We start from the raw sequence: 27,921 nt of genomic DNA on the forward strand, positions 1-27,921 counted from the left end.
TACAAACAGCATTCCTGTTCCTCCTCCATGAAAACATGGAAGTTTATAAAGGCCTGCTCTTACTCTCATTTAAGTCAGTTTGGATTTCCCCTTTTGCTTCGATCAGCACAGGATCAAGCAGGCCTAAATAAGCTGATTTCTACACTAGAAGACAAGGTGGAAGGACTGCTGTTGAAATTAGGGGAAACCAGGGAAGTTGAACAGGATAAATCACAAAGATACAGCAGACTGAGACCACAAATGAGATCAAGGTGGAGGAAGATGATGGAAGAAAATATTAACATGGAAGGAAATAGCTGTTCTCTCTTTCTGTATGAAGAATTTGAAGGGGATCATATTGAGAAGAGACTAAAGACAGACATCAGCCAAGCCAGAACTCCAAAATAAATAATTATTTAAAGAGAGCCACTGGAGAAGAAAAGATAAACTAGACTGATTGGTGATCCTCTGATTAGGAAGGGACAAGATCAGAGATGTGACAATACAGGCAAACAGCATCTTTATTAATACCTAGGTAGGGCATGGTTTGTTTGATAGGGTTTGGGGGAAGAAGGAGGGTATGTTTTGGGGGTCAGAGGCTTTTCTGGAGTTTTTCCTCTTTTGTTATCTCCATTTGATTATTTAAAACTGCTGGCTGTTGGTGTTAATTTATTTGTGTTTTAATATTAATTTTGCCAGTGGTTATTGTAAGTCTGATTATTGGCAAGACACTCAGCTTTTGTGTGGGCATTGTTTTTAATGATCTAAAAAAGAAATAAAAATGAAGAATAACATCCCCTTTTTGTAGTCCACGAGGGAACTAATGACAAGACAAGGGAGATACAAAAGAATCAAGGATAACTTCAGGGACGCGAGAAGATAAGTGGTGATGATGTTGAACTCAGGTACTTACCTTGGTTATGCTTTCCATACCAAGGCAAGGAGAAGACCAATGGATGTGCCAATAGTAGAAAGGAGGTGGTTGGGTTCATAGAGCTTTGGAATACTTTTCATGTTGAGCAGTGGCTATAGTCTGTAAGCAGAAAGAGTAGCAATAACCTTCTGGGATTAAGCCTCACAGCGTTGTTTACTGTAGGTAGGCCTTAGACTAGGTATGACGAGAGTGGTGTTGGTATGTGTAACAGAGAATCTGGCATGTTCTTTTAATTTAAAAGTGAAAAGTATAGACCTTAAAAAGTGGATATGGAAATATATCCCATCTCACCCAACCTGACATGTTTCTTTTTCCTATTAAAAATGTATTACCCTGGAAACCTTTGATATTAAATAATTTGTTTCCAGTGGACTCCAATGGCTTTCATGACAGTTTTTTATGTTTTTGGTAAAGGCAGACAGTAGACATAATTGGACACTAGCAACAACAAAAATTAATTTTTTCTGACCACCATGGAATATTGAGAGATATAACAATGCACAGCAGTCATTTAAATTACAGAGCTTGCTTTTGTTGTGGGCCTGAAAATACTGCTGTTAAAAAGGGGGTAGTGAGGGAACCAAACCGTGAGCCTCCATCTTCTTTTAATAAAATGTTGTTATAATTAAGGTGCTAAACAGAAATAGAAAAGTATTACACCATTTAGTTTTTAGTATTTTATCTGCTTGTTTAGTAAACTCATTTCTATAAACTTGTAAATTCTGACAAACCAAAATTTCTTTAACGTTCATTTTTATTAAAAATGTCATTCAAAGGAGTCTAGGGATCTTGATGATTGGGTATGTAGAATGGGAAACTGAGTCACAAGTAAACCCAGTTTAGGCTTAATCAATTTTTGCCTTTATTTATACAATTTCAGGCAGAATTATTATTACTTAGTGTCTGGACATAAATTTAAGACAGACAAATAATAACAGACAAGACAGAATAGGTAAATGGGCCCAAGTTACCACATTAAAGAGCACTGAGAAGTCCTTCCATGATGGCTGTCGTCGCCTCCCCTGATCTCCTTGTCTGGTCCTTCAGTCCCATCCTTCAGTTTCTGGTGCAGTGCTTCTCCAGTTTGGGCCCATGTTCACTTGGATCCTTATAAATCTTCATATTACAAATTGTTTAATCTTTATCCAGCTGGCTTTTAGCATATCATCACTTTTTTTTTTTTTTTTAAATGTAACCCTTACATTACTCATGTCCAAGCTTCAGTTATGCAACTTAGGCATTTTTCCTGTTGGTTTTGGTGTTTCTGGGTCATGTTATCCTGTGTCATCCAGAAAAAGGTGGGAGGGTTAATTATCATTACTTGTTTGAGTACCTCTTACTTACTACTTCCAATATGATACATTATTTATCTTGCCAGCAACCATATAAATTTAAACAAATCAGCAATCTGTATCAAAAAGAATTGGCAAAAACACACTCAGGTCAGGCAAAGTCTTGACTAAATGTTACCTGAACTATACTCATTTACCATCCATAATTAGAATCTCTTTAAAAAAAAAAAAAAAAGGCTTTCAAAGCTCTTAATCTTATAATTAACAATCCTTCATTTTTATTTCTCTTTGTGTATGTGTATGTATGTGTTACTCTTTTCTACCATTTAATCTATTGAGGGGTGGGGTGGAGGGCACTCTGATTCTTTAATGTTAACATTTCTTTATCTTCTGCAAGCGTATGTTTGTCAGGGGATTTTTTATTACTCAAACTCCAGAACCTTGTATTGGTGTATTGCCAAACCTTGTCAGGTTTTTTTTCTGTTACAGATTTTGAGGTCCTTGTGGTTTTTGGGTCTTGATATTTAGTTGCTTTCAATGATACCCCAATGTAATTAAATTATTCCAGTTTCTTTGGCAAGAATTTTTCTTTGCTATATTTCACCTATGGTTGGAGCTCATGATTCTGTAAATTTAGACCCTGATCCATCAAAGCACTTGGGCATATGCTTAGTTCTAAACACTTGAGCAGTCCCATTACAGTGTAGCTTGCTACTTTCTGGTGCAGTACAACAGCTTTAGTAAACAAACTGTTGTTAAACTGCATGAATGGTTAACAGAGGCAGGCTCTGTGGAGATGAACAGCCGGATACCAATTTACCAATGGGTAGAAAATGAAGATGTTGTTATTAAGACCACTTGTCTTGTCTTGATTTCAGCTGTGAAATTTCCAGTCTGAGTTTAAAGCTAGAATATTTCATAGATACATTCCTTTGTTTAAAAAAATGCTTGTCCATAAAATTGGGTCCAAATCTACTCTGTTGCCCCAGTGCAGCTATCTTGACTAATAACCCCACCTTCCATCCCTCTTTAAAACTCACTACTTCGATTAACCTGACACAACTAATCTCCGTTTTTGTCATTTACTTTTGTTCTTGTGTGTAACATAGCTCTTCTAAAATAGAAAACTTGAATTTAAAGAAAAAAACAAATTTGGAACTGTCAAGCCAAACTACAATTGCAAATGAAGACGAACTAAATCACACTCCTTTCTGTTGCACCCCCTGTTTGTTATGTGTTTAGTTTAGGGCCCAAACCTGCCAACACTACTAAGTGTAGTGCTTCCTACTGTGAATAATGCACTGACCTCACTGGGATCAATTTATCAATTCAGTAGCATTTGAATATTGAAATAGCATCCATCAGCGTAGTATCTAAGTGCTGCTGTAAACTAATCATAGCAGTGAGTATTGTACTTGGGTGTTTGTAGGATCAACTCATTAATTTGTAAACTCTTCTGAGCATATGGATATTGTCTTATGCTTGTAAAGCATGTAACATGCATGACACTGCAGAAATTGTAATTGAATTCAGTGGCATTTCAGTTGTGTGGTTGAAAGCAGAGTTAGACCCATTAAACTTAATACCATTCTATTCAAAAACTTTCAGATACCCCTTCAGTTAGATAGATTGTCTTTAGCTTTAGTATTTTATTTTTCTTCAGACAGTTAAGTACAGTACAAAAAAAATCGTATGTCTTTATTCTTAAAATGCTAGTGATGGATATGTTTCAGAGTAGCAGCCGTGTTAGTCTGTATTCGCAAAAAGAAAAGGAGTACTTGTGGCACCTTAGAGACTAACAAATTTATTTGAGCATAATAAATCACATTCTTGTTAAATTAATTCTAATATAACTTAATCCTGTTTGGTATGTCATGCAGGTTAGCATCCAGCCTTCTGAATGGCACCGCTCTCTCCTTCTTCCTCAGTGCTGGCTGGGATTTATGAGTAGAACATACCATGCAGTTTTACAGGTAATTTAAGTTGTTTGGTGTTTAGTGTATTTTGAGGTTTACCATCAAGGACTTCCCTGCAAATATCAACTTTTTTTAAAAAGACTCTGCATTTTAACTTGAATGCAAGAAAATTAAATAAACACAAGGCAAGTCTTCAAGTTAAAGGTTGATAAGAGTTCAGCCACAGCCAGTGTCTGATGAAGGCAAATTTCACAGAGGTCTGGTTCTTGCTCAAGAATTGACACTCCTATTCTTACTCCTGTTCAGAGTCCCACTGGAGTCAATGGTTCAGACTGTGTGTCACTTTTAGAATTTGGGCTCTGACCTTGAATTTTAATCAATTATTCATTACTGAAAGGAATTGTATGAAAATACTGGAGAGTGGGGCAATGTGGTGGATAGAAAAAAACTGAGCTCCCCCTCCAAAAAAAAAAAAAAAAAATGTTTCATATAAGTCTTTTTTCTCCACACACACACCCCCCTTTCTCTTTGTACTCCCTTGTTTCAGTCAGGACTAGAAAGAGAAATGCTGTCGTACAAAAAGAAAGAATATACTGGCAGTATTTCTGACCCACCCCAAAGCAGGAAGTACTGGAAATTTGACCAGAGAATCTGTTCCAGTGAGATTACGCAGCCTGATTTCCAGACCACAGAGGTTCCAATCTATAAAATTGTAGCAATAAATAGCTTCCCTGTCAAAAGTAATGTATGGTTGGCTTTGTCCTGCTATCAGGGATGATTCATGTTTTCTCCCCATGTATGTCAAGTGATACTGGACACTTTCACAGTCTGAGCAAAAAAAAAAAAGGTTTCATGGAAGTATCGTCTTTGGGGAGATAATGTAACAGAATTTATACACGATGAGGGACCACTAGAGATACCATTTTCAAAGCAAATCACTTTTTAGTGAGCAGCAAAATGTCAGATTTAAACACAGCTTTGTTACAAAACAGAACTAGCAAACCTACTTTTTAAATAGTAATTTAGGTCTTAACGATAGAGAGTGGTACTTGTTGCCTGTATTTTGTTATCCTCCTCTTTCATCCGTCTACCTTGAACACTAAGATTTCGTGAGAAGAACAGCTTTTACCAGCTCTGCTTCTGAAATCCTCTCTAGGATTTTCTGTCATTTACTAGAGCATTGAAGCATACCATTGTACCTTTGAAGTCTGCTCCCATGTATTTACTTGCTCCTCTTTTCAGATACTAGAATAATAATTATACCTTATGCTTCTGTAGCATTTTTCATCTGATGATGTCAAAGTACTTTACAAATATAAGTTAGTTAGGTCACACAAATAAGTAGTTCAGTATGCCTATGAGTAAGTGAGGGAGTTATATACCCATTTTACAGATTGAGGACTGAGGCAAAGAGAGCCTAAGGGCTCAGTCCTGCAAGGTGCTGAGCACTCTATACCCAATCTAGCAAAACACTTAAGTATGTGTTTTGCTTTAAGCACCTGAAAGTCCCATTGATTTCATTGAGAGTATGTAGGAAGGGATAGCTCAGTGGTTTGAGCATTGGCCTGCTAAACCCAGGGTTGAGAGTTCAGTCCTTGAGGGAGCCATTTAGGGATGTGGGGCAAAAATTGGGGATTGGTCCTGCTTTGAGCAGGGCGTTGGACTAGATGGCCTCCTGAGGTCCCTTCCAACCCTGATATTCTATGATTCTTTGTACATGCTTAAGTGCCTTGCAGGGTTGAGCCTTAAAGGTATATCTACACTGTAGCTGGGAGTGCGCCTTCCAGCCCAGGCAGACAATCTTCTACTAGCAGACTAGTGTGCTAAAAACAGCAGTGTGAATGTTGCTGCGCTGGCAGAGACTCAGGCTAGCCACCCAACCTCGGACCCAGGGGGTCAGGTGAGCTTGCACTCGAGTGGCTAGCCTGAGCCTCCATTGGTGCGGCAATGTCCATTTCACTATTTTTAGTACATTGGCTCAAGCCCCACTAGTTCGAGTCTGTTTATTGGGGCTGGGAGGCACGCTCACAGCTGCAGCGTAGATATACCCACCGTGACTACGGTCATACAGGCCTGAACTTAGCAATGTGTACAAACACATGCTTAGGTGCCTTGTGAAATTGGAATGGGCTTAAGCACGTGCTTAAAGTTAAGGATGTGTTTAGATGCTCTACTGAATCTGGGTCATAGAGAATCAGTGGCAGAGCTGGGAATGGAACATAGGAGTCCTGACTCCTGGTCCTGTCTCTAACTACTATGATGAGACTTCTTTATTTGGGCTTAGTGCTCGTTCGTTTCGAGTTTTAGTGCATAGTAAGACAGAATGTGAATCTACAGCAAACTAGCTGGCCATGTGACCTTGCTGCCACACACTAACAGTTCCACAGTGTGCTTGAAATGGAAGTGGGTCAGAACATATTATGGACTCTGTTGTTGTGCACTAGAAGTTCCATGGTGTGCTTTGACGTACTACCCTTTTAAGCTCACTGTGGAAGTTCTAGTGCGCAGCAGCAGCAGGGTCCACATGGTCAGTTAGTACGTGGCAAGCTAGTGCACTGAAGAGTCACACTGTGGCTTGCCATGCACTAACTCTTTGTGTAGACAAGCCCTGATTCACATTTTGTGAATGACATTTGGATTTTGCAGAGATTACTCTCTTGTGTTCTCAAGCTTTCATGATTATGCCACGTAAAGATGTGGAATGTTTGAAAAACAGTGCTTGTGCTCATATTTTTCCATCAAGACTTAATAAAATCAGTGGTTGCCTTGGGGGTAGAAGCTAAACCTAGACACCCATTCTCAGTCTCCTACTAAACAGATTTGCTTAACACCTTCCAATCAGTCCTTCTCAGATCACAAAAGCATCCCATAAACCACTGTGGTGAATTCAACAGCACATCCTTTGAGGCACAGGTAGAACTGGCATGAAGGATTGCAAAGAGGACAGTCATAGCAAGTAAAAGGTTGAGAAATTCTGCTTTAAATGATGCATTAAGAAAACAATAGGTTTTGCTGCGATTGTACCTTTGAGGTAGTTGGTTTCCAAATCTTCTTCCCTGTGGGATACAAGTTTGTTAATCCTTCTTTGTTACAAGGGAATAAGATTCCTTCCATCATTAGGAAGCTGGAGCGATTATTTCTATCTGTAGCAACCACTCCACTCTTCTCAGAATCAAAAATTGCAGTTCTTTCACTTAAGACCTTGTATATTACAATGGGATATAGTATCAAGAACAATTAGGTCCAGTCAGGATATGGATCTCAAGGGAGAGGTTACATCTGTTACCCAAGTGTTCCCCGCAGAAATCTCAGGATTATTACCCATGGAAGATCTCCTTCTGATTTATGTTGTGATTCTGCAGGGGAGACAGGCAGAGCTGGAGATGCAGTTAAAACATGGAAAAGAGGATCCTGAAGAGGTGCAGTACAAACAATTTACAGCCTGGCTCTGGTAAGAGAATGACTGTCTGCTCCTCATCACTTGTAACTGCAAGTGAGGGGCCAAAAGGGCGGGGATACTTCAAAGGCTTTAATGTTGCAAGTTTAATCATCAGTATGAGTGCTAATGAGAAAAAACAGATATGATCTCTAATTTTACAGATATGAGCTCTAATTTTTAAAAAGATGGAGAGGAGAGAGTGTAGGTAAGGATGCTTATATTTACAGGTAGCTAACCCTTTGCAGTTTATGGAATCCAGTAGTGACAGTAGCTGGAAGGAATTGAAAACTGCAGTTATTTTATATCCTGTTATATGAAAACCTTTTGCTCAGTGCATAATTGAGTAACAGGGACAAAAATTATGCTGTCTTTATTGAGTATGACTTTATATCATGTCAAGGCTTACTTCTTGTAAAATCATAGGTTTCAGAGTAGCAGCTGTGTTAGTCTGTATCCGCAAAAAGAAAAGGAGTACTTGTGGCACCTTAGAGTCTAACAAATTTATTTGAGCATAAGCTTTCGTGAGCTACAGCTCACTTCATCGGATGCATGCAGTGGAAAATACAGTGGGGAGATTTTATATACACAGAGAACATGAAACAATGGGTGTTACCATATACACTGTAAGGAGAGTGATCAGGTAAGGTGAGCTATTACCAGCAGGGGAGAGAAAAACAAACAACCGGTAGGCCATTTTCAGCAGTTGACAAGAACTTGTGCTCGTCAACTGCTGGAAATGGCCCACCTTGATTATCACTACAAAAGGTAACAACCATTGTTTCATGTTCTCTGTGTACATAAAATCTCCCCACTGTATTTTCCACTGCATGCATCTGATGAAGTGAGCTGTAGCTCACGAAAGCTTATGCTCAAATAAATTTGTTAGTCTCTAAGGTGCCACAAGTACTTAATTTCTTGTAAAGACAGTCTTGGAGAAGGGAGATTGGGGGTGCATTCTCAGATACCATGATGATGGGTACATTATAAAACTTAAGGATGTGTTTTTGTGTGTGTGTGTGTTTTTAAAGACGTGTACTCTCACCCAGATCTTCAGCTGGTGTATATTAGTTTAGTTCCATTGAAGTCAATGGAGCTATGTTGCTTTGACAACAGAAGATTTAGTCATGTGTGTTTATTATAGATGTCTCTATTTCTCTCTCTGTATTTTATATGTTTTTGTACACATTCACATACACACGGTCAGGATGATCCTTAAAATAAATTAAACCTTGAGTTGGTATAAAGTCATATTCAATAAGGAAAATGTAATTTCTCAGTTATTTTATTCAACTAAGCACTGAGTATATGGTAGGTAAAATAGGCCTGATTCCCTCTTCTCTTGAAGGAGATTTTTGCCAATGGCACTGTATTTGATCCTCTGTATCCCAATAGGTATAAAGAGAAAAGTGTCTGCTCTCCTAGAACTTCTGAGTTAGGGTGGAAGTAGAAGACATTCTTGCAAAATTGCTTTTTAGGTCAGGGGACCAACAAAATCTGCCTTAGCCTCCTCTCCCCAATGTTTGTAATTGCTCAGCCTAAACTGTTAAATTAAACAATTTTTTAAAAACTGATTTAAATTTGTGCAGGTGCAGATGTAAGTGCTAAGTCAGCAAAGGAAGTGGGTGCCCAGTTGTAAGGTTAAGAGTCTCTCCAGGCCCTTCCTCATGGGCTCAGTCCTGCAAGATGCTGAATACCCTCAGTTCCCATTGACTTAAAAGGGATTTGAGGGTGCTGTGCACCTTACAGGATCAGGTTAGGGTAAAAGGAGGGGCCAACACTCAGAGGACCTATTAGGTATTTATCAGTATTGCCCACCCTGAAATCTAACCTTGGCGTTTGCTACTGTGGAGAGGTCAATACAGAATTTTACTGTTTTAATGCATTTTTGCACCATTATATTGAAGTTTTCCATTAATGGTTATGCCATTCAGTGTAAATGCTTTCTACTTAGGTGGGTTTTTTTAGTGACTGTGCAAAAACAAATATTGTGCTTAAAATGAAACATTGATTTTATTCTTTAAAGTATGAGTGACCTGTACACTTTGTTTTATAGCTATAATTTCAAACATTTTATTATGTGTTGTAGAAATTTCATTGAAGGATAGATATCTTTTCGGGTTGGATGACAGTCCTAGATAAGATTTACTACTTCATATTGTAAATTGTGGTGTATGGGATTTATATATTAAAAAAAACTTGTCAGTATAAGAGATTTATGGCAGCTCATCCTCTGGATATGAATGCAAAACTAAACAAATGAAGTCAAATAATGTGTTGTAAATTGAACACAGTAACATAGAATGTATTCTAAATGACCCTGTAGCTTTCATTTCAATACATTTAGACTATTGCACCACCTGATAGCTTAACCACACATAGTTATGTTCTGAAGTATAATAAATGTTGGATAAATTGTTATAGTTCTCCATTGTAGAATATTTACATTTTATTAGGCTGGGCATAGAACATCAACCTGGAAAGCTATCTGCAATAGCTAGATGATCAGATTTATGGCTGTTGCATGAACGTGTATTTTCCACAATGTGGTATAAAATCAGATAAGAGCCTTTTTAGAGGACAGTTTTAATGGATTTAAGGATGTGAAAAATGTAAGATGGTATGTGACAATTTTTACTAGTTTACACTAAGTTTTATAAAATAAGTATTGGATGTGATGTTTGCTAACATAGAGTGGTCAATTGGAGGACTAGAGGGAAAATGGCCAAGTTCATGCTGCAATGTAATGTATAATGTGCTAACTTTACTTTTTGTCTCTCCTGCAGGGTCAGAGACATGCTGACTGATGTTATCAAGGGTGCTTCAAAGTAAGAATTGTTCCTTTATTAGAGGCTAGAGAGTTATTTCCTCTGGATTTTTTTCACTGTGGGTGATGCAAGCCAATATTACCTATTAATGTGATTTCAACTCATAGCCACAAGTATAAGGATAGGAGCTTTCCCTCTATGTACTGCATTGTACAGTTGGCTAGGTGCATTATCTGAAGCATTAGGCATAGGCTGCTCAAAAGGCAGAATACCACTTTATGCACTAGTGGTCCAATCTTGTATGGCAGATGATTTTACTTAAGTCATTCTTTTTATCATTTTATTCCTCTCAGCTGTCTCAAGGGTGGAGCATCACCTCTTCAAAGCTAACCCACTGTCTCTCACTCTTAAGGGTTCATGCTTGTATCCAGACCCCTCTCCCTCCTGAAGGTAGATGCAGATATATGTTTTCAGACTGACACTGGCATGTTAGCTCATGGCATTGGGTTAGCAATGAACACTCTGGTCCCACCCTCAAACACCACTGAAAGGCTTTAGGGATGATTGCTAGTGGCTTGATTTCTTCCCTGCATACACGTACTTCATTGATGGACATCACTTCAATGTGCTCTCCAGTTGGTTAACCTGGATAACAGCTTCTTGTACTCTACCAGACAGAAGTGCCAAAAGCCACTAATCTGGATAAAAAATAACTCTTAAAATCACAGGCTCTGTCATGGAGATTGCAGCAGTGATAGAACCACAGTGCTATTTATCATAGGCTGATTCAGTGGGTGGTACCTGCTGGAGCTGCAGAGAAGATTAGTTTTAAATATATTGGGAAATTCAGAGTTCTGGCAGTTCTAGATATTCAAATTTTCTGTAAAGTTTTTGAAGGTTTTTGCCTCTTTAACCATGCAGCTATTCTTGGTGAATGCTGCTGTTAGAAATGTTCACATCCACATGCTTCCCTCCAATCCACCTTCAGGTAGTTCACTCCTGGGTGGAGGATGGGATGAAGAAGAGGAACTGAATAAAATTGAACTCTGTATTTTAGCTACTCATTAAATGCCTATGAAAAGTTAGAGAACTAAAGGTTGAAATCCTTTGTGTAACTACTATAAAGAGCAAGATACAATACAGAGACATAATGAACTCTCAGAATGTCATTTTCTGGCTCTAAGTAACAAGAGCCAATTTCTTGAAAAAGAATGTACAAGGTTTTTGTCATGAAAATAGTTCACTGGTCAAATTAGTTCATTAGGTAACTTTTCACTGTTGGTTCCTAGGGTTACACTCTCTTCATGGCTAGCTTCAAGGGATTCCCATGGACAGACCATGCCGCTGGAACTTCTGCTATGTTTTGTGTTTTTTTCTAGTCTAACTTCAGTAAATTCCAGGATAGAATGGTCTAGTTTTTGAAACATTTTTGTTTTTTCTCATAGAACCTACTGGTTTGGGGGTCTGTGGTGTTGGTCTTTATGCTGACAGGCTGATATTTTGTTCTATGACAGTGGATTGTTTTTTATGAATTTAAGGCACCCAGGTGAGGTGGGGACAATTTAAAAGTGTCTAACAGCTGAGGCATTTTAGAGTGCAACCACTGTCACTAGCACTAGACATAAAAATAAATGACTACATCAATAAATTAGACACATCAATAAATTCAGAAGTGATTTAAGGTAACATAAGAAGAATACTCTGAGAAATGAACTAGCCACCTAATCAAAATTATTTTAACTATCTTTGATCCAGAGTGGTCTGGATTTAGTGTCCCAGAGCTGAAAAGTCAGTGACATTCCATTAAGACGCTCATCTGCCTTATCAAAAAACTATTTTCAGATGCAAAAAGAAATCTCTAAAGACAGGAGAATGGGTTTGAGCTTTCAGAGTAGTACATATTTATAGTAGTAGTTGAGCAGTCTTTCTGGATATGCAATACAGTGATGCAGTGTGTAAAAACAGAAACTGAAATGTAGAATACTTCATCTAACCATTACTGTACATTATATCAACATCCAGTATGATGGTATTTCACATATTCTATTCTACATAATACCTAAAAGGTAGACTACAGGATGACAGAGAAGTACTTGGAGCCTATCTTTGCAGTCCCTTTTCTGGACATAAACTGAACACCAATGTCTTTGTTTTAGGAAAATCTTAAGAAAAAAATATATAAAAGAATTTAGCAGGAAAGACTCACAAGAGTACCTGTCCCTAGCAATTTTCAAAATCAAGAGGATAGCAATCTAAATTTTAATTGATGGGAAAACTTGGATATGAAAACGCAGTTTTCTTCTTCCTCATTTCCACCACATACACAAGCACAGAGCATAGATCAAAAAGTGCCTAACAGTGACTTTAGTGCATAATTCATATTTAAAAGTGTCAGTGCTGGTCATAACTCCAGTTGTACCTGATGTCTCACAAGGTAAAAAACTTGGTGCTGGTTTTCTCCCTATAATTTCATTGACACTTAGGAATTTTTTATTCGTTTTAACCTTGCAGACATGATTACTGCTTCACTACCTGATCCGTATATGCTGAAAGAGTATGGCTAAGCCACTCGTGCACCTAAACTCCACAGCTATTGGAAACTGATCTGTTTATAAACAAGAAACTTTAAAATAACAAAATACTGAGGGAGCGTACATTTGTCCAGCATTGTCAGCAATTCCTGTGCACAGCTGTGAGAGTGTTCCAGTCTGTGTACCAGGGAAGAGTTGCATTTCTGTGCTAGCACATATTGGAACTTTTCTTTATTACATTTGTATGAAATCTTAATGCTCTGTGGTAAGAATGCCACACAACACTTAGTTGCATAAAGGTTTATAGCCAGGTGAGACTGAGACCTGTTTTGTGGCTGTGTGCGTTATGTGTGTTTACATGCCGCTGCTGCTGCTACTATAATAAGCACCTACCTCTCCAATCATTGCATCCTTTTGAAAGAGTGTGGCTGCTAGATTCAGCCATGTTAAGATTTTTGCAAGATTAGTACCATCATCAGACTAATGATTCTGTAGAAAGAATTTTATATCTTTTCAGCAAAAGCAAAATATATAAATGGTGTGAGGCAGACTATTTAGCTTCTACAGACTTTCTTTAGTAACTTGAATGCAACAATAGTCTCTCTCTCTCTCTCATATACATATACACACATTTGTGTTAGGCTTCGGATGACAAAGAGGGAAAAAAGAAAACTATTGAAACAGTAAGCTTAGTTTCCTCTCCCATCTCACTGTGATGTGAGGGTGAGATGTGGGGCACTTCCATTGGGTCAGTGAACCATCTGAGATAGTTGTTAGCTTTGAGAATCTCGCTGAAAGGTTGGTATTTGCTATGCAGGACTCTGGTGGCATGTGCTTTCCCAATTATTACAGTGTGTTTCATTTTCTGGATCTCTTGTGTCTCATTAATTACTGTTTATTCTTTTCAATAGGGACAGCCCAGTGGTGAAAGGAAACTCTATCTTAGCTTTAACTGGCCTTGCAGTTGCTGTGGCAAAATATGAAAATAGCCTTTCTTCAGACACTGAAGTAGGACCAGAGGTGAGTTAAAGCTTAGAAACACTGTTTTGTCTTCTTAATGTGACTTACGATCAAAACAAAAGCACTGGGAGATTGCATGGCTGGGAGAGCTGATAAAGGAATGCAGAACCCCTCACTCTCTCAGCCGTTCATATCCAGTCCTGCTCAGTAGTGACCATCTGCTAGCTCTGCTCTGTGCGCAGTGAGTTTGGTGGTCTCAATCTGACTGTGTCCTCCTCACACAAAAAGTCACAATTGACACATTTGTTGTCAGTATTGTCAGAGCAGAGAAAGATCCAGTGGATATTGAGGCTCCCCCTCCTGCTTTCTCCAGATCAGAGTTAATAAAATGTTTTGAGGGAGGTTGCATTGCCACTGTCTGTGCTCTACCTGTACTGCAGCTCAATAGAGGACTTCGCTTTCTGGGACTGGCAATCTGGCACTGGCCATGAGCTCTAAATTCGCACATGGAAAATATCATTTGTTTTAGAAATAGATATATCCACAGTATGTGTGATTTGTGTATATAAATAATTACACACACAACTTTTGTCATTGTGTCCTCTGCCGCAGAGTATGGGCATTGGCATTCTTCTTATGTTGACCTCAAATCCTTAACCTTGGTTCATTATTTGGTCAGGAAAGGAGAACACCTGTTCTGCTTGAAGATCATTATTAACATGGATCTATTTTTCAGCTGGTAAAGTGATGAAAGGTGCTGGTATTTCCCAGTATAACAACAGTACAAATTTATAGATAGTGTGGCTCAAGAAGCTGCTTTATATACCCGAAAATATAACCAGGTGGAGAGGGAAATGTGGATTGTAGCTAAATGTGAAAAGTAGGATTATTATGCCCAACTTTTCAGTGTAATAGAAACACCACAAACTAGTAGTCTGAATCTGTTTTATGTTAATTACCTTCCCACTGGATCTGCATGGATTGGAAGAGCTGTAAAGGGCCCCAGCAGCTGGGAATGCCACACACTGTTCTCCACTGACCACTCTGTTGAGAGCAGGAACAGTTTTGACAGGCTCTGGAGGGACAGTAATTCAGCCTTTTTATTGATGAAAAACAGGGTCATGATGCAAAGCCTTAAGGAGGTTAAAGTGGAAAATATATATATACCTTTAAGAGTGAGAGGAATGAAGATTTACTTGGTACATTGTGGTCTCCCAGTATTCTTGCCCCAGTGCCAGAAAACTCTGCCTGTTGTCTCCATCATGTACCTGGTTTTCAACTTGTTGACTTCCTGAAGATTCTTCTGAAAACCAGTCTCCATTAGGTTACTATGGTGTCCTGCTGCTAGGTCAATCTTTGTCACAGTTATTTGGCCTCACTGTTAATATTTGTTTCATTCTTGCATTTTTAGTGTTTTTACTTTGGTTAATAGCATCTGTCAGAACAGGGTGGGGCATTTTACAGTAGTGTGTGTTTGAGATTTTGCTTGTGTGGCCAAAGTGTTGAAGACCCTACTTGTGTAAGCGCCAAAGAAGGCTGGAACTTGAATTTGATTTAATCAACTTATGTTTCCAGAAAGTCAGCCTTATTCTCAGAGTTGTGACATTAGCACTTATTAGGGACCTGAGGACACAGCTAAAGAGCTATAGAGCCTTTTCAGTTATGGATCACCAGTTTGACTCTAGACCAGCTCAGTGGCAGTTAAAAGTTGTTCCTACCTAATGGAATCATAGAATCATAGACTTTAAGGTCAGAAGGGACCATTATGATCGTCTAGTCTGACCTCCTGCACAATGCAGGCCACGGAATCTCACCTACCAACTCCTGTAACAACCCTCTAACTTATGTCTGAGCTATTGAAGTCCTCAAATCGTGGTTTAAAGACTTCAAGGTGCAGAGAATCCTCCAGCAAGTGACCCGTGCCCCACGCTGCAGAGGAAGGTGAAAAACCCCCAGGGTCTCTGCCCTGGAGGAAGTTTTGGTAGTTTCTGTATGAGGGGTGTGGAGTGTGTCCCACTCCAGGTTCCATATCACAAACTCATTCCCATCTCTTTTCACTAGATTTTAAGCTCTTTGGGGCAAGGGCAGTCTCTTATGAATGTGTTTGTGCAGTGCCGAGCACGATGGCTGGTTGGATTCTTTAGCAAGATCTCATGAAACAGGGCCAAAAATTGCATTGTGTGTGATTAATTTGTAAGAATTGGCAACACTGTAAATTGCCACAGATAATTATGGGTAGGAAGAGTTCAGAAATCAGAAAACAGACCCCAAAACCATGATTTTATCATTTCACAATGTTTGCACTTTTTGGGTTGGCAATACTGAATTTTTGATATGAGTGACCTTCAGGAGCCTGTCCAGTCAGTTTTACCAGGATACCAAGTAGGGAAGCATTAGTAAATAGCCCCCTTAGAAAACTGACTTCTGAATTGTGGGGGAAACTACCTCTGTATCTCAGTACGTTTGTTCAGCTATGATTTTAAACAGATCTTATCAAGCTAATGAGCAAAAAATATAATGACATATGTTCTGTCTGCAAGTTCCTGGGTCATGTTAGTAGAAATAGTGCTGCTGGGAAATTGAAAGAAGTTCTTCTCCATAAGGGGTGCCAGAGAACAAATTCAATCAAGCGAATTCATAAAATATTTGTATCCTGAACACTCACAACTACTATTCACTTACACCTACTAAATTAACTTGTTACAACATGGAATATAGAAATAGGACCATGTGATTTCCTATGCCAAACAGTAGGTTTTTTCATCTTTTCTCAAGTGGAATAATAATCTTTGTTCTGCCCTGAGTTCTATTTCTAGCTCTGTCATAGTCTTTAGAGGACCTTGGGCAAGTTTCAGTCTATCTGAGCCCGTTTCTTTGGTTGTACAGTGTCCCAGACATATTTTAAGGCTGGATTTGTTCATTTTGTAAAGCACCTTGAGAGACCCAGGTGGCAAGCACTACATAAGCACACAATATTTGTTGTTACTATTTTGCTAACAATGTTATGACTGAGGCACATACTGCTTCCTGTTTCTGAGAAAATTGTCTGTTACCCATTTTATTTCTGTCTCAAGGGGAAAAGGTCTTTTTAGGACTGATTTCCAGAAGGGAAATTACAGCCTGCTACTGAGGGCATGGGTCAGGGGACTGCATTGTTAGAGGTACCATCCATACATGGCACACATTAATCCAAGCATAATTTATTGCATTGGTAAATTGCACTTCCTGTGTCACAATGACACCTCAGTTTACTGTTTATTTTGTGTGTGCATGTTCTGTTTGTGCATCTGTTGTTTTAATACATTCTATTCTTGTTACAGCACAAACCATTAAACAAAATATGAAAAGACGCCCTTTGACTGAGACACAAGTTGTGGTCCTGTTTGCCCATATATAGTGGCTATCCATGTAAAATTAAAGATCCCATGTCATTTTTCAAGAGAGCAAAATATTTAACCATAGTGTCCTTGGAGAATATCATGCTGTTCATTCAGGCTGAAATTTTTCAAGTTTTCATCCATGATTTTTGTTTCCACATTTAATTTATGCCTTGCTCTAGGAGAATTGATACAGCCAGTTACTTGCTCATATTGAGCCATAACAGTTTAGGGCTGTGGGTTTTTTCCCCTACTGCTGCTAGTTTGAGGCCTGATTCAGCCATCTTTGCTGTCATTGAATAATACCTTATTCTGCCAACTTCATGGAATGATTTGTGGGAATAAAATGTGCTACTCGTGAGTAAGAATGGCAGAATTAGACCCTTGTTGAGTAGCTAAATACTTCATAGCTGGCACCTCAGCTGCTGAATCTGTCTTCTGTCCTTGAATGTGGCCTGGTTTAAGAATAGAAATGAATTAATATTTGGAAGCTGTTATTTAATGTTTATTGGCTTACGTCATTTTTCATTTCCTGTAGACTGAACCTGATTTTCTTCCCACAAAACACTGGATTTCTATGGTGATAGAAACACTCCTTAGTATTGTGAACAGTCGCTATCGTGCTAAAGGTCAAGTTTTCCCATGGTTCTACCAGGTACATCTAGAAGTATAAAAACATATAGAGAAAGAGGTTAAATCAGTAACTATTATGGGTAAGAGAATAGATATTTGGATTTAGTGATCTTAATGTCGATGACTGTATGAAATAATTGTTTAATCTTGGTTTTATTGATGCTATTAATTCTTGCAAAAAGACGTGTGGGAGGATGAGAAGGCTTTATTTTATTTTTTAGCAAAATTGCTTCTTATTTTTATATTTTTTCTCTGATTTTTTTCCTTCAACTCTCTCTTGAATTTTCTTCTCTGTTTGAGTTTCAGCAGTTATTGGTATCTATTTCATTATTATTATTATTTTGCAGTTTAAAAAAAAAAAACAACCCTAACCTCCATAACATTTCTACCTGCATGTAGAAAACTTAACAATAAAACGTTAGCATATCAACCTAAATAGATTCTCATACCACACCACAAATCAAAATTCTGAGTTTGAGTAAAAACATGGCTCTTAAATCATGCTCTGTAGGTTGTGTAACTCTGACTCTGAATGGGGAGTTATGCAGTCAAGGTCCTTCCCCTGAAAATGCCTTGTTCAACTCTCATATCTAGGGACCATTAGCAGAAACATCCTTTCTGATTTCAAACTGATAACTAGAACCTAAAGTATGAACCTGAACCCCTTGAATAGCATCTGGACGTGAACTGGAAGCCAGTGTAGTCTTCGTGAAACAGGTGTCATATGTTCTGTGCAGATACCACTGCTAAGTACACTGCAGCTGTGTTCTGAATTAGCTAAAGCTTCCTTTCTAGATTATCTTCAAAATGGTATACTTGTGTAGAACACCTTGCAGGAGGAGCCTTCAAGGGCACTGAATGACAGTGAGCATTATTGATAAAGGGTGAGCAAACTCCTTTCCCATGGAAGACACCACTTCTGTCCCTCTCTAAGTTCTTCCATCTATCTAATAATATCAAGTTGATCTGAGCTTCAACCACCTCGTCATTATCTATGTTTCTGTCTTGGCCAGTCTGCAGGAAAAGCAAAGAAACCACACAGCTTGGGTTAGATGAGAGGAACATAGAGTGGGGTGTAAGCCATGTGATGGAACCGCAGCTCCAGCCCTCTCACCGTCTCCCCTAGTGGCCTCACATAGACTGAACAGAAGGGGGGTAATAGAATGGTTCCTGTGAGAGGTTCCTCATGCAAGAGGTGGCTCATGGTGAATGAGCATTTGTACACAAACTCTCTCTGTAATCTTTCTTAAGGAACTGATCCATAAAAGGCAGTCACATCTAGCCACATCAACAAAACATCAAGGGCAACAGTACTGAAGACTGATAGATCTAAAAGAGTTAATATCAACCCTAGACCTGTGTCATTACCAGGGGAGGGCCCAGATGACCAAAATCAGTGCAATTTTAACACCACTTGCAAATATAATGCCAGACTGCCAAGGTCAAAGGAAATCCAGGGACTCAGTTGGTACTAGAGTTAATATGTTGCAGTCTTCCAAACCATCTGCCTCCAGAAGTGGTACAATTTAAAAATACATTGTATTTTTGAGACAGATCCCAGGGACTTCATTCACAGCAGTTCCCTCTTCCAAAAATACAATATATTTTAAAATGTTTTTTCTTTCTCAGTCTGTAAATTTCAAAGGACAAAGCGTCCTGTAGAAATCACTGCTCTACAGGATACCTGGCATTCTGATTTGAGTAGTTTTCTTTTTCTTCCCATAATTATATATAAGCTAATACACGTATAGTAGGCTATTGCGTATAATCAGCTTTTATTTATAGCTTTGTAAATAGAGGCAGTTACAGGGATTTCAGCTTTTAAAATGAAAAGGAATTTAAAGCCTTTGTGATGAATAATCTATCTCCTGGGAAGCTTTTCCACCAAAAATTTTGCAGGATCTGCTGATGTTCCTCCACCCTGGACTTGATGTTTCCCCACCGCTAAAGCAGCTTTTTTTGTCTTCTTGATAAATTCCTGGCTTTGTGTAATTACAGAATCGCATGCCTGTTTTTATTTACACATACATGAGTTGGATCACTCTGCTGAATATTTTAGCAAGAAAGCTGACTATGAGAACAGATAAATGTATTTATTCTCAGACCAGCTATTGAATTCCTATTTCCCTCACACACTTTGTTTTTAATTCCATATTTACTCATCCTATTTTCATTCTAGAATGTATATTTTCAATTACCATATTATTAAACTGGTTATGAGGGGAAAGGAAATGTTGCTGGAGGCAAAGCCATGAAATACTATATGCTCCCAAATAGAAATGCAATTACAGTACTGTATGCAGTATACTTTTATATTCCTAAAATACTGTTTTCCCTCACAAATTGGAAAAAAGAACAAAAAAATCTTTTTTTTTTAATGTGTCCTAGAAATCCTATTCTGGTGAAAACACAGCCAGTGCTATTGCTCGCTCCTGTGCAGCCACTGCTTTGTCTCTCTTGGTGCCAGTTTTCATTGTATCCTGCAAGGAGAAGGTTGAGGAAGTCCTGAGTGTACTGACTGCCAGGTTACCTGGGAAACCAAATGCTGATGAGTCTCAAGCTGTTCAAATCCACATAGGCCTTGCTTTGGGGATGTTTATCTCACGTTTGTGTGAAGAAAAAGTCAGGTATGGATTACAGTCTACAGCAGGTGTGTAAATAACTAACTTCCTCCCCTTCCTGTACTGTGGTATTTAAGTTCTGCAGAATAAAGTGTTTACATTTTGTAGTCTAATGATTCCCAAGGTCTTTTGCAAGATTACTTAAAACATCTTTTTTATTTCTTGATTAATCTCTTCTTCTTCCCCTCCTCTGTTATTGTTGCCATACTATGCTAGGTGTGCTTGTTTAAATACAGCATCACACCCTCAAGATTAATGATGCGTTTTAGTTTTCATAATTGTGTAGGTGTTAAGATGCTCGTGTGACTCACTTCAGTGATACAGCCACAAAAAGAATGTTAAGGGGATTAGCTTCCCTTATGTATATCATTGTGTGGTGGTATTCACAATTGTAAGAACATGATTGTCACTGTTTGTGTTAAGCTATATGCTGCAGAAGAATGACATACAACAAGAATGTCTGGTTTCTTGCACCTGATACTAAACCTCTTGGCTGCATCATGAAACACACCACTTTCTAAAAGCTGTGTGTATCCAGTATAACGGACCTTCTTGAAAGTGTATCATTACCCTGTGGGGCGACGACAGCATTCTCAGGGACTGTTCGGTAGAAGTTACCTTACAGCATATCTGTGCAAGGTTGAAAGGAGACTCTCCAAGATGATTGCCACAGATTCCTGAATGTTGCCAAGAAATTCAGGCACTCAGCTTAGGCTATGGATGTTTTTAACTTCATGACTTTTAGGGTTTGTGTTTGCTTATACCCATAGTAAAATACAGGTACTTGATTTAGGTCTTGCTGGCATAGCTATTATTTTTATCCCTTCAAGCTGAGGGTTTCTGAAGCATCTCCCTTGGCTAAAATGCATTTTGCATTCATGCGCTACCCTGATATTCAGTACTAAGGGGATAATGGGAAAATAAGATTGCCCTGCTTTTTAAAAACCTACAGCACAGTTTGAGGATACATTGCCTCTTGATAATTAGTCAGTAGTGACAACTGAGCTACAGATAAGCCATAAAAGCCTTCTGAGAAAACAGGATTAGATCATCACACTGTACCAGGGGACCTGAACTATAGTTTGACTTTTTTTTTTTAAAGGAGAATAGCAAGAGTACATTTTTAAAAAATTCCTTGCATATTAAGGCAGGTCGGTTTTTGCTTTTTTGCCACCAAATTTTCTCGCCTGTCATAGTAGATATTCCTTAAATTCAGCTACCAAACTCTGACTTAGGAAACTATTCATGTTGAACCTAGAGATAATTTACACCAAAGCCTTCCTACTCTTTAAGAGGATTTTCAGCACATTCTGTAAGCAAGAAATCCCTTGGGGGTTAGTTCAGGATGTTCAGGCCTCTTTCTCCAAATAAGATCCAAGGATTTTGCTTTTCATTTGTGGTGCTGGTGGTGAGGGAGCAACTTTTCAAGAGCAAGCCACAAAATTAAGTCTCTGAAAACATTAAGCCTGTGAAAAATTAAAGGTGCAGCTGCAGTTTTATGGGCCATGTACTACTGTGGTTTTCTTCCTTTTTGGTGTTAGCAGTAAAGGTCTCAGGCTTCTGTGTGAGTGCTGCCTCATTACAACTGAGCCAGTTAGAAACAGTGGTGGGTGCTGAAGTGGATTCGTGGACTTCAGCTGTACATGTGTTTGTGTGAAAGCACAAAAAATGAACAATCATGCACTTACGTAGTATGAATTCTATTTTTTTTAGCAAATAAAAAACAGTGTTGAATGGCAAGTTCATTCTTACCAATATCACAAGCAGCTTGAAGAGCTGAACAGTATCTTTTCTATTTTTTTTGTAGTGATGTATCTGGCCAACAGATGAATTTACTTCTAATGAAGTCCCTTGATGCATTGGAAGATTGCTGCTTTGACACCAGTCTGGAGTACAAGTAGGTTTATTCCATTACTGATGTCAATATTTACTATGATTTTTACCATTCTTATAGTCCATTAGGGCTTCAACCCACAAATTCTGAATTTAGGACCCCAAACCTATTGCTATGAGGAGACTGATCCTGTCCGTCCTTGAATACTTCTACCTGTCTTGTGTCTTCTAAATCCCTTACCGTGCTCATTTTAACATACATGTTAGGATTAAAAATTCAATATCTTGTTCATTGGCGATGGAGCAGCAGGCAGTGGCAGCAATTTGAGGTGGAGCATTGTTGCGCACCTTACCTGCACGTGTTCGTTAATGAAAGACTCTTTGAAAGTGCTCCTCAGTGTTCTTCGATGGCTGCCAAGATGTTCAATGGAGTCTAGTTGCTGCTGCTGCTTTGGAGCCTATTGCTGGAATGTGCATGTGTGCACAATATAGTCTGAGCCATAGGAGCAGATGCCTCTCATGGCTCCTTTATCTGGGAGAGCCAGTCTGTTCAATTAACAGCTGTGGATGGCACGAAGAATATGAAGGGAGGCAAATGTGTGTCATATGCTGCGGGTGCCTTGAAGGGAGCAGCAGTATGTCAGTCGGGCAAGACATTGTTGAAGAATATTCATAGTTACCAACATAGGCAAGCCCAAAAGTATCCGCATACTGAATTATTTCCTGTATATTAGTTGCCACTTCGCAATCAACATGTACCACAGAATGGCATCTCAGATATGATAGTTACTTTCTATTCTAGGAACAGAGAAATATCTGCAATATCTCAGGTATCACTGTAAGTAAATGTTAACTTTGTAATGATGACCACTTATGTTGATTCTTCTGTTACCAAAGGCATCAGAGCAACAATTTCTGTTCTTCTCCTCCCCCTTTGTACTTCTTCAAAAGCCCAGGAGGGGTCACAGCTATACTTCATTGGGCTCTGAAGTTGGAAAGACTAGTTTGGATTCTGATTTGAGTTTCTCTGCCCTTGGCTGGCATAGAATGCACAGGGAGTTGTATCAGCTGCATCACATTGTTATACCCACCGCTGCTTAAGATAAAAGCTTCACAGTAACAGCCAAAATAGTCCCTCCCCTCCCCCGCACCTGCCAGCGAGAGGCGGACAGAAGAACACAAAACAGTGGAGAAGAGAAGAGGAAAGATTAAAGCCTTTTTTCCCCTGTTTGATATAAGTGTAAAGCGAGTGGGGGGGTGGCGGGGAAAAGAGTGTTAAGCTAGTTATAAAATTGGTGTGCAGTGTGAATCCTTAACTTGAAACTGAGCAAGGAAGTATTTTTAGGCTTTAGTTGCTATTGATTCTTGTCCAGCTAAAACAATAGCTGTTTTTAAAGTGGGTTCCTTTAGCCTTTATATTTTGCACCATAGACACTCTTGCCTATGTGACTTCAGTAGTATGTTTATTTCATTTGGACTTCATCTGCTGGAGATTGTCTGAAGATACTCTGGTGTTCTGTTCCATCAAAAATATGCTACAAACTGTCTGCAAATAGATATAATATGTTACATAAATAAGGAAAAAGTTCAGTTTTACACCCAACATATGTTCCCTCTAAATGTGGTTGGAATAAAGTTGCCTCTATTTAATATGTTTCTGGGAGAGTTGCTTCTGGTGATATAAGTCACCAAGAGCAAATTCATCATGCTGGCCTGATTTAAAAGGTGTGTAGCTTTTATTAAGAGATCTCTAGCTGCTTGGAGCTGCCATGTGCTTGGAGAGGATATGTCTTATATCTTACTGCCATCTAGTGGAAAAGACATCACTTACTACCATATTTTTTCACTGTTGTACAGTAGATCTTTTGGTTTGTATACATTTTTTTGCAAACTAGTGGCTCAGTACTGCTTTCTAATACATGATATGCACCATTTAAGAGATGCAGTGAGACATCCTGTGTATCAAAGAGCATTACAGATTTTTTCCTTGTGTGCCTATTTAACAGAAAAATTCAGTGCAGTGTGTACTGCACACACTGGAGTTCACATAACACTGTACACTTTTGACTGATACGTTGACTGTCTATGTTGATAATAGTGTTGTTCACATTAGTGCTGTTGTTCAGTTTAATTAGGATAATTCTCTCTTGCATTTTTTGTTAGTATACTAATTCTTTAGTATTTTAAGGCGAAAAAACAAAAGATAGGGAGCTATTTCACATAAGCAATAAATATTGTAATAAGCAACAAGATTACATGAATATTATAAAACATCTGTTCAGCTAAACCAACAAATGATTGTTTACACCATCATATTGTACTATTACAGAGCTGCAAGTCTGCGTAAATTACAGAAAAATACTTAAAATCTTGCAAAACCTTTCTCTTCCAATAGGCCACCATAAGAATGACACAGCATTGACACTCCCTCTTACCCAAAAACCCAAGCAACCAACCAAACATACAAAAAATCCTACCCTGAAACAAATCAGCCTTAAGGGGGGAAGAACCCTAGTAACATTTTAGAAAACCAAAAACTTTACTCCGCACCTCCCCCCCCGCCCCAAAAGGAGACATGTCAGACACTCCAAGCAATCAGATAGGGACTTTGGTATTGCTATTGATTTTACATGGAAGATGCTCAGATGCTACAGTGATGTGTGGTGGTATAAAACCCTAAGATAGAGAATTAAATAAATATTGTTTAGAAACCTATATTCACACACATTACTGTTGAGTATATGTGTATGTGTAAATATATATAAAATGGGGGATTTTGATAAATAACTCAATGATTAAGTCACCAGTAGAGTCATTAGGCTCTCTCTCTCAACATTATTGACACACAGAAGGTTCACTATGTGTTTGCATTCATAGTTATATAATGCCTTTTTATATTGTTGTTCTAATTTACATTGAATATATTATCTCTCTAAACAAATTCAATTCTACAAGGATCACAGAGAAAGCAAGGTGAAAAGAACCAATCCAGAGAGAACATCCAGTTTCATCCAATTGTTACAACACAATATGCAGATAGCGAATAGATTGAACAACATATGGTCCTTGTTTTATTACGTATTGGCTTGGGAATTTTTTTCCTTTTCAACCTAAGAAAAACAGTGTGTGTTGAAGATGGGGTTAACTTTGACCTCTCTATGGTTTATGTATGCTCCAAATGTTGAAGTATGCCAAGATAAGTCACAAATAAGTGGTAGTATTTGTGGCTTACCAAATATATATTTTCCTTCCTTAAGGTATATTTTTATATAGCCTTTCAAATGTTTGGTTACTATATTGATCTATGGTATAGCTGAACTAGTCTACAACTACTTGAAGAACAAACAAGATAGGACAAAAAAGTTTGATTGTGGGCAAAAGATGAACGTTAATGCTTATGTGTTCAGTATATGTGCAATAATGAGCCTGATAAATCTGAAATTTTCAAGGCATTAAATGGCCTCCATTCAAATAATCATCTAACATCTGTGCACAATAAATTGATTTGCCTCTGCAAAATGTTTAATATGATCAAATATCTGCTTGACAGCAGTACAGGGTAAGTTTCAAACATTTTCAATACAGAGCTCCATCATTAAACCTTCTTATAGATTACTGGTCCAACTGTAGTCAATGGCAAAAATTCCTGTTAACATCAGTGGTTTCAGGATTTAGCCCTTATGCATAATATTGGCCCTTTTAACTTTTATTTTTGTATTAATTATTTGTGAAGCACTTTGTGGAGCAATATACTCTACAGTACTATATATGGTTGAATTATTCTGCTGAGAAGAGGAAATACCATTATTGTCATTATGTCAGAAATATTACAGTAAGATCCCATAGAGCATGCTGTGGCACTTTCACTGGTATGTTTTTAATGACCGTATAGACACAATTTAAAAAGAGAGAAGTAAGAATTATCACTAATAAATTCACTGTTTTCCTCACAAAACTTTATTCCTCCTACACTCTCCTATGAAATGTAAATAATTTTTTAAAGCATTGTTACACTGGAAATTGTTGTGATTGGAAATCTAACTATATCAAACACATTTTTTCTTTTAACCAAACTTTGTCTCTAATTTTTGCATATTTTATGGATAAATTATAATATAAAATTTATATATGATAACTTGCGATAATTCTAAATATTTAATTTTCCAATTGTTCATTAGTTCATATATTACAGTGATATTTAGGAGTATCTGTTGCTGAGGGTTATCTTCATTGTCCTCTGAGGCGTAGATAGAGACTGGGAAAAAATGTCTCTGATCCTTGTAGCCACTGCCAATTGCTGTTGGAAAGTGTTAAATATTTAAAGATAATGCCAAAGTATTTCTTGAAGTTATTTTTTAAACAGGATATCCTAAGTTTTAACAAGAATCCCCAGAACTCCTGCCCTCCTTGTTTCACATTGCATTGACTGTTCACTTTAACAGTTGATATTGCTAGTGACATCAGTATAGTATATTATGTGCATAAGAGCTGGGAGTGCTCCATCTCTAGAGGCAATGAACTCTTATCTGTGTGTCTGTGAGGAAGAGAGAGAGAGCAGTCCTTTAAGGAGATTAGGTATCAGTCACAGTAGTAGTATCTATGCAGTTGAAATGCCATATAGGTTCAAATTGAGTTTCTACAGCTCAGTATCCTGAGTAGTATTGAAAAATAGATCCAAAAGGAGCCTAGACTTCCTTAACTCTTCCCAGTCCATCGGTGACCTTCTTGAAAACACCATCCTGGCCACTATGGATGTAGAAGCCCTCAACACCAACATTCCACACAAAGACCAGAAGCCGTCAGGAACAGTATCCCCGAAAATGTCACTAGGAACCTGGTAGCTGAACTTTGTGACTTTCTCCTCACCCATAACTATTTCACATTTGGGGACAATGTATACCTTCAAATCAGCGGTGCTGCTATGGGTACCGCATGGCCCCACAGTATGCCAACATTTTTATGGCTGACTTAGAACAACGCTTCCTCAGCTCTCGTCCCCTAATGCCCCTACTCTACTTGCGCTGTATTGATGACATCTTCATCATCTGGACCCATGGAAAAGAAGCCCTTGAGGAATTCCACCATGATTTCAACAATTTCCATCCCACCATCAACCTCAGCCTGGACCAGTCCACACAAGAGATCCACTTTCTGGACACTACGGTGCTAATAAGCGATGGTCACATAAACACCACCCTATACCGGAAACCTACTGACCGCTATTCCTACCTACACACCTCCAGCTTTCATCCAGACCACACCACACGATCCATTGTCTACAGCCAAGCTGTACGATACAACCGCATTTGCTCCAACTCCTCAGACAGAGACAAACACCTACAAGAGCTCTATCAAGCATTCTTACAACTACAGTACCCACCTGCTGAAGTGAAGAAACAGATTGACAGAGCCAGAAGAGTTCCCAGAAGTCACCTACTACAGGACGGGCCCAACAAAGAAAATAACAGAACGCCACTAGCCATCACCTTCAGCCCCCAACTAAAACCTCTTCAACGCATCGTCAGGGATCTACAACCTATCCTGAAGGATGACCTATCACTCTCACAGATCTTGGGAGACAGGCCAGTCCTTGCTTACAGACAGCCCCCCAACCTGAAGCAAACACTCACCAGCAACCACA

At 38.5% G+C, this 27,921-nt stretch overlaps 1 protein-coding gene and 1 long non-coding RNA gene across 9 annotated transcripts in view; one reads left to right on the forward strand and one right to left on the reverse strand.

Moving 5' to 3' along the window:
• FOCAD (focadhesin) overlaps positions 1-27,921 on the forward strand; it is a 199,744-nt gene that overhangs the window by 139,339 nt on the left and 32,484 nt on the right. For 5 of the 6 annotated variants that reach the window (XM_007061677.4, XM_037902048.2, XM_027824161.3 and 2 more), the window contains 7 exons: positions 4,086-4,178; positions 7,484-7,572; positions 10,344-10,385; positions 13,768-13,876; positions 17,732-17,848; positions 20,215-20,453; positions 22,255-22,344. In XM_007061677.4, the coding sequence (XP_007061739.2) occupies positions 4,086-4,178; positions 7,484-7,572; positions 10,344-10,385; positions 13,768-13,876; positions 17,732-17,848; positions 20,215-20,453; positions 22,255-22,344 (779 nt within the window). The remainder of the gene's footprint in view (positions 1-4,085; positions 4,179-7,483; positions 7,573-10,343; positions 10,386-13,767; positions 13,877-17,731; positions 17,849-20,214; positions 20,454-22,254; positions 22,345-27,921) is intronic. The other variant, XM_043546322.1, reaches the window with a different exon arrangement.
• Positions 1,752-17,835, reverse strand: LOC122465776. 3 transcript variants are annotated; one of them, XR_006290820.1, is made up of 3 exons: positions 17,711-17,817; positions 7,146-7,177; positions 1,752-2,192 (listed from the first exon to the last, which is right to left on the reverse strand). It is a non-coding gene; the product is annotated as an uncharacterized LOC122465776 (long non-coding RNA). The 3 variants fall into 3 exon arrangements; XR_006290818.1 differs by lacking the exon at positions 7,146-7,177 and having other exon boundaries at positions 17,711-17,835; XR_006290819.1 differs by lacking the exon at positions 17,711-17,817 and having other exon boundaries at positions 7,146-8,091.

This window comes from Chelonia mydas, chromosome 5 (genome assembly GCF_015237465.2).
Source record: "Chelonia mydas isolate rCheMyd1 chromosome 5, rCheMyd1.pri.v2, whole genome shotgun sequence".
Taxonomy (NCBI): Eukaryota; Metazoa; Chordata; order Testudines; family Cheloniidae; genus Chelonia; species Chelonia mydas.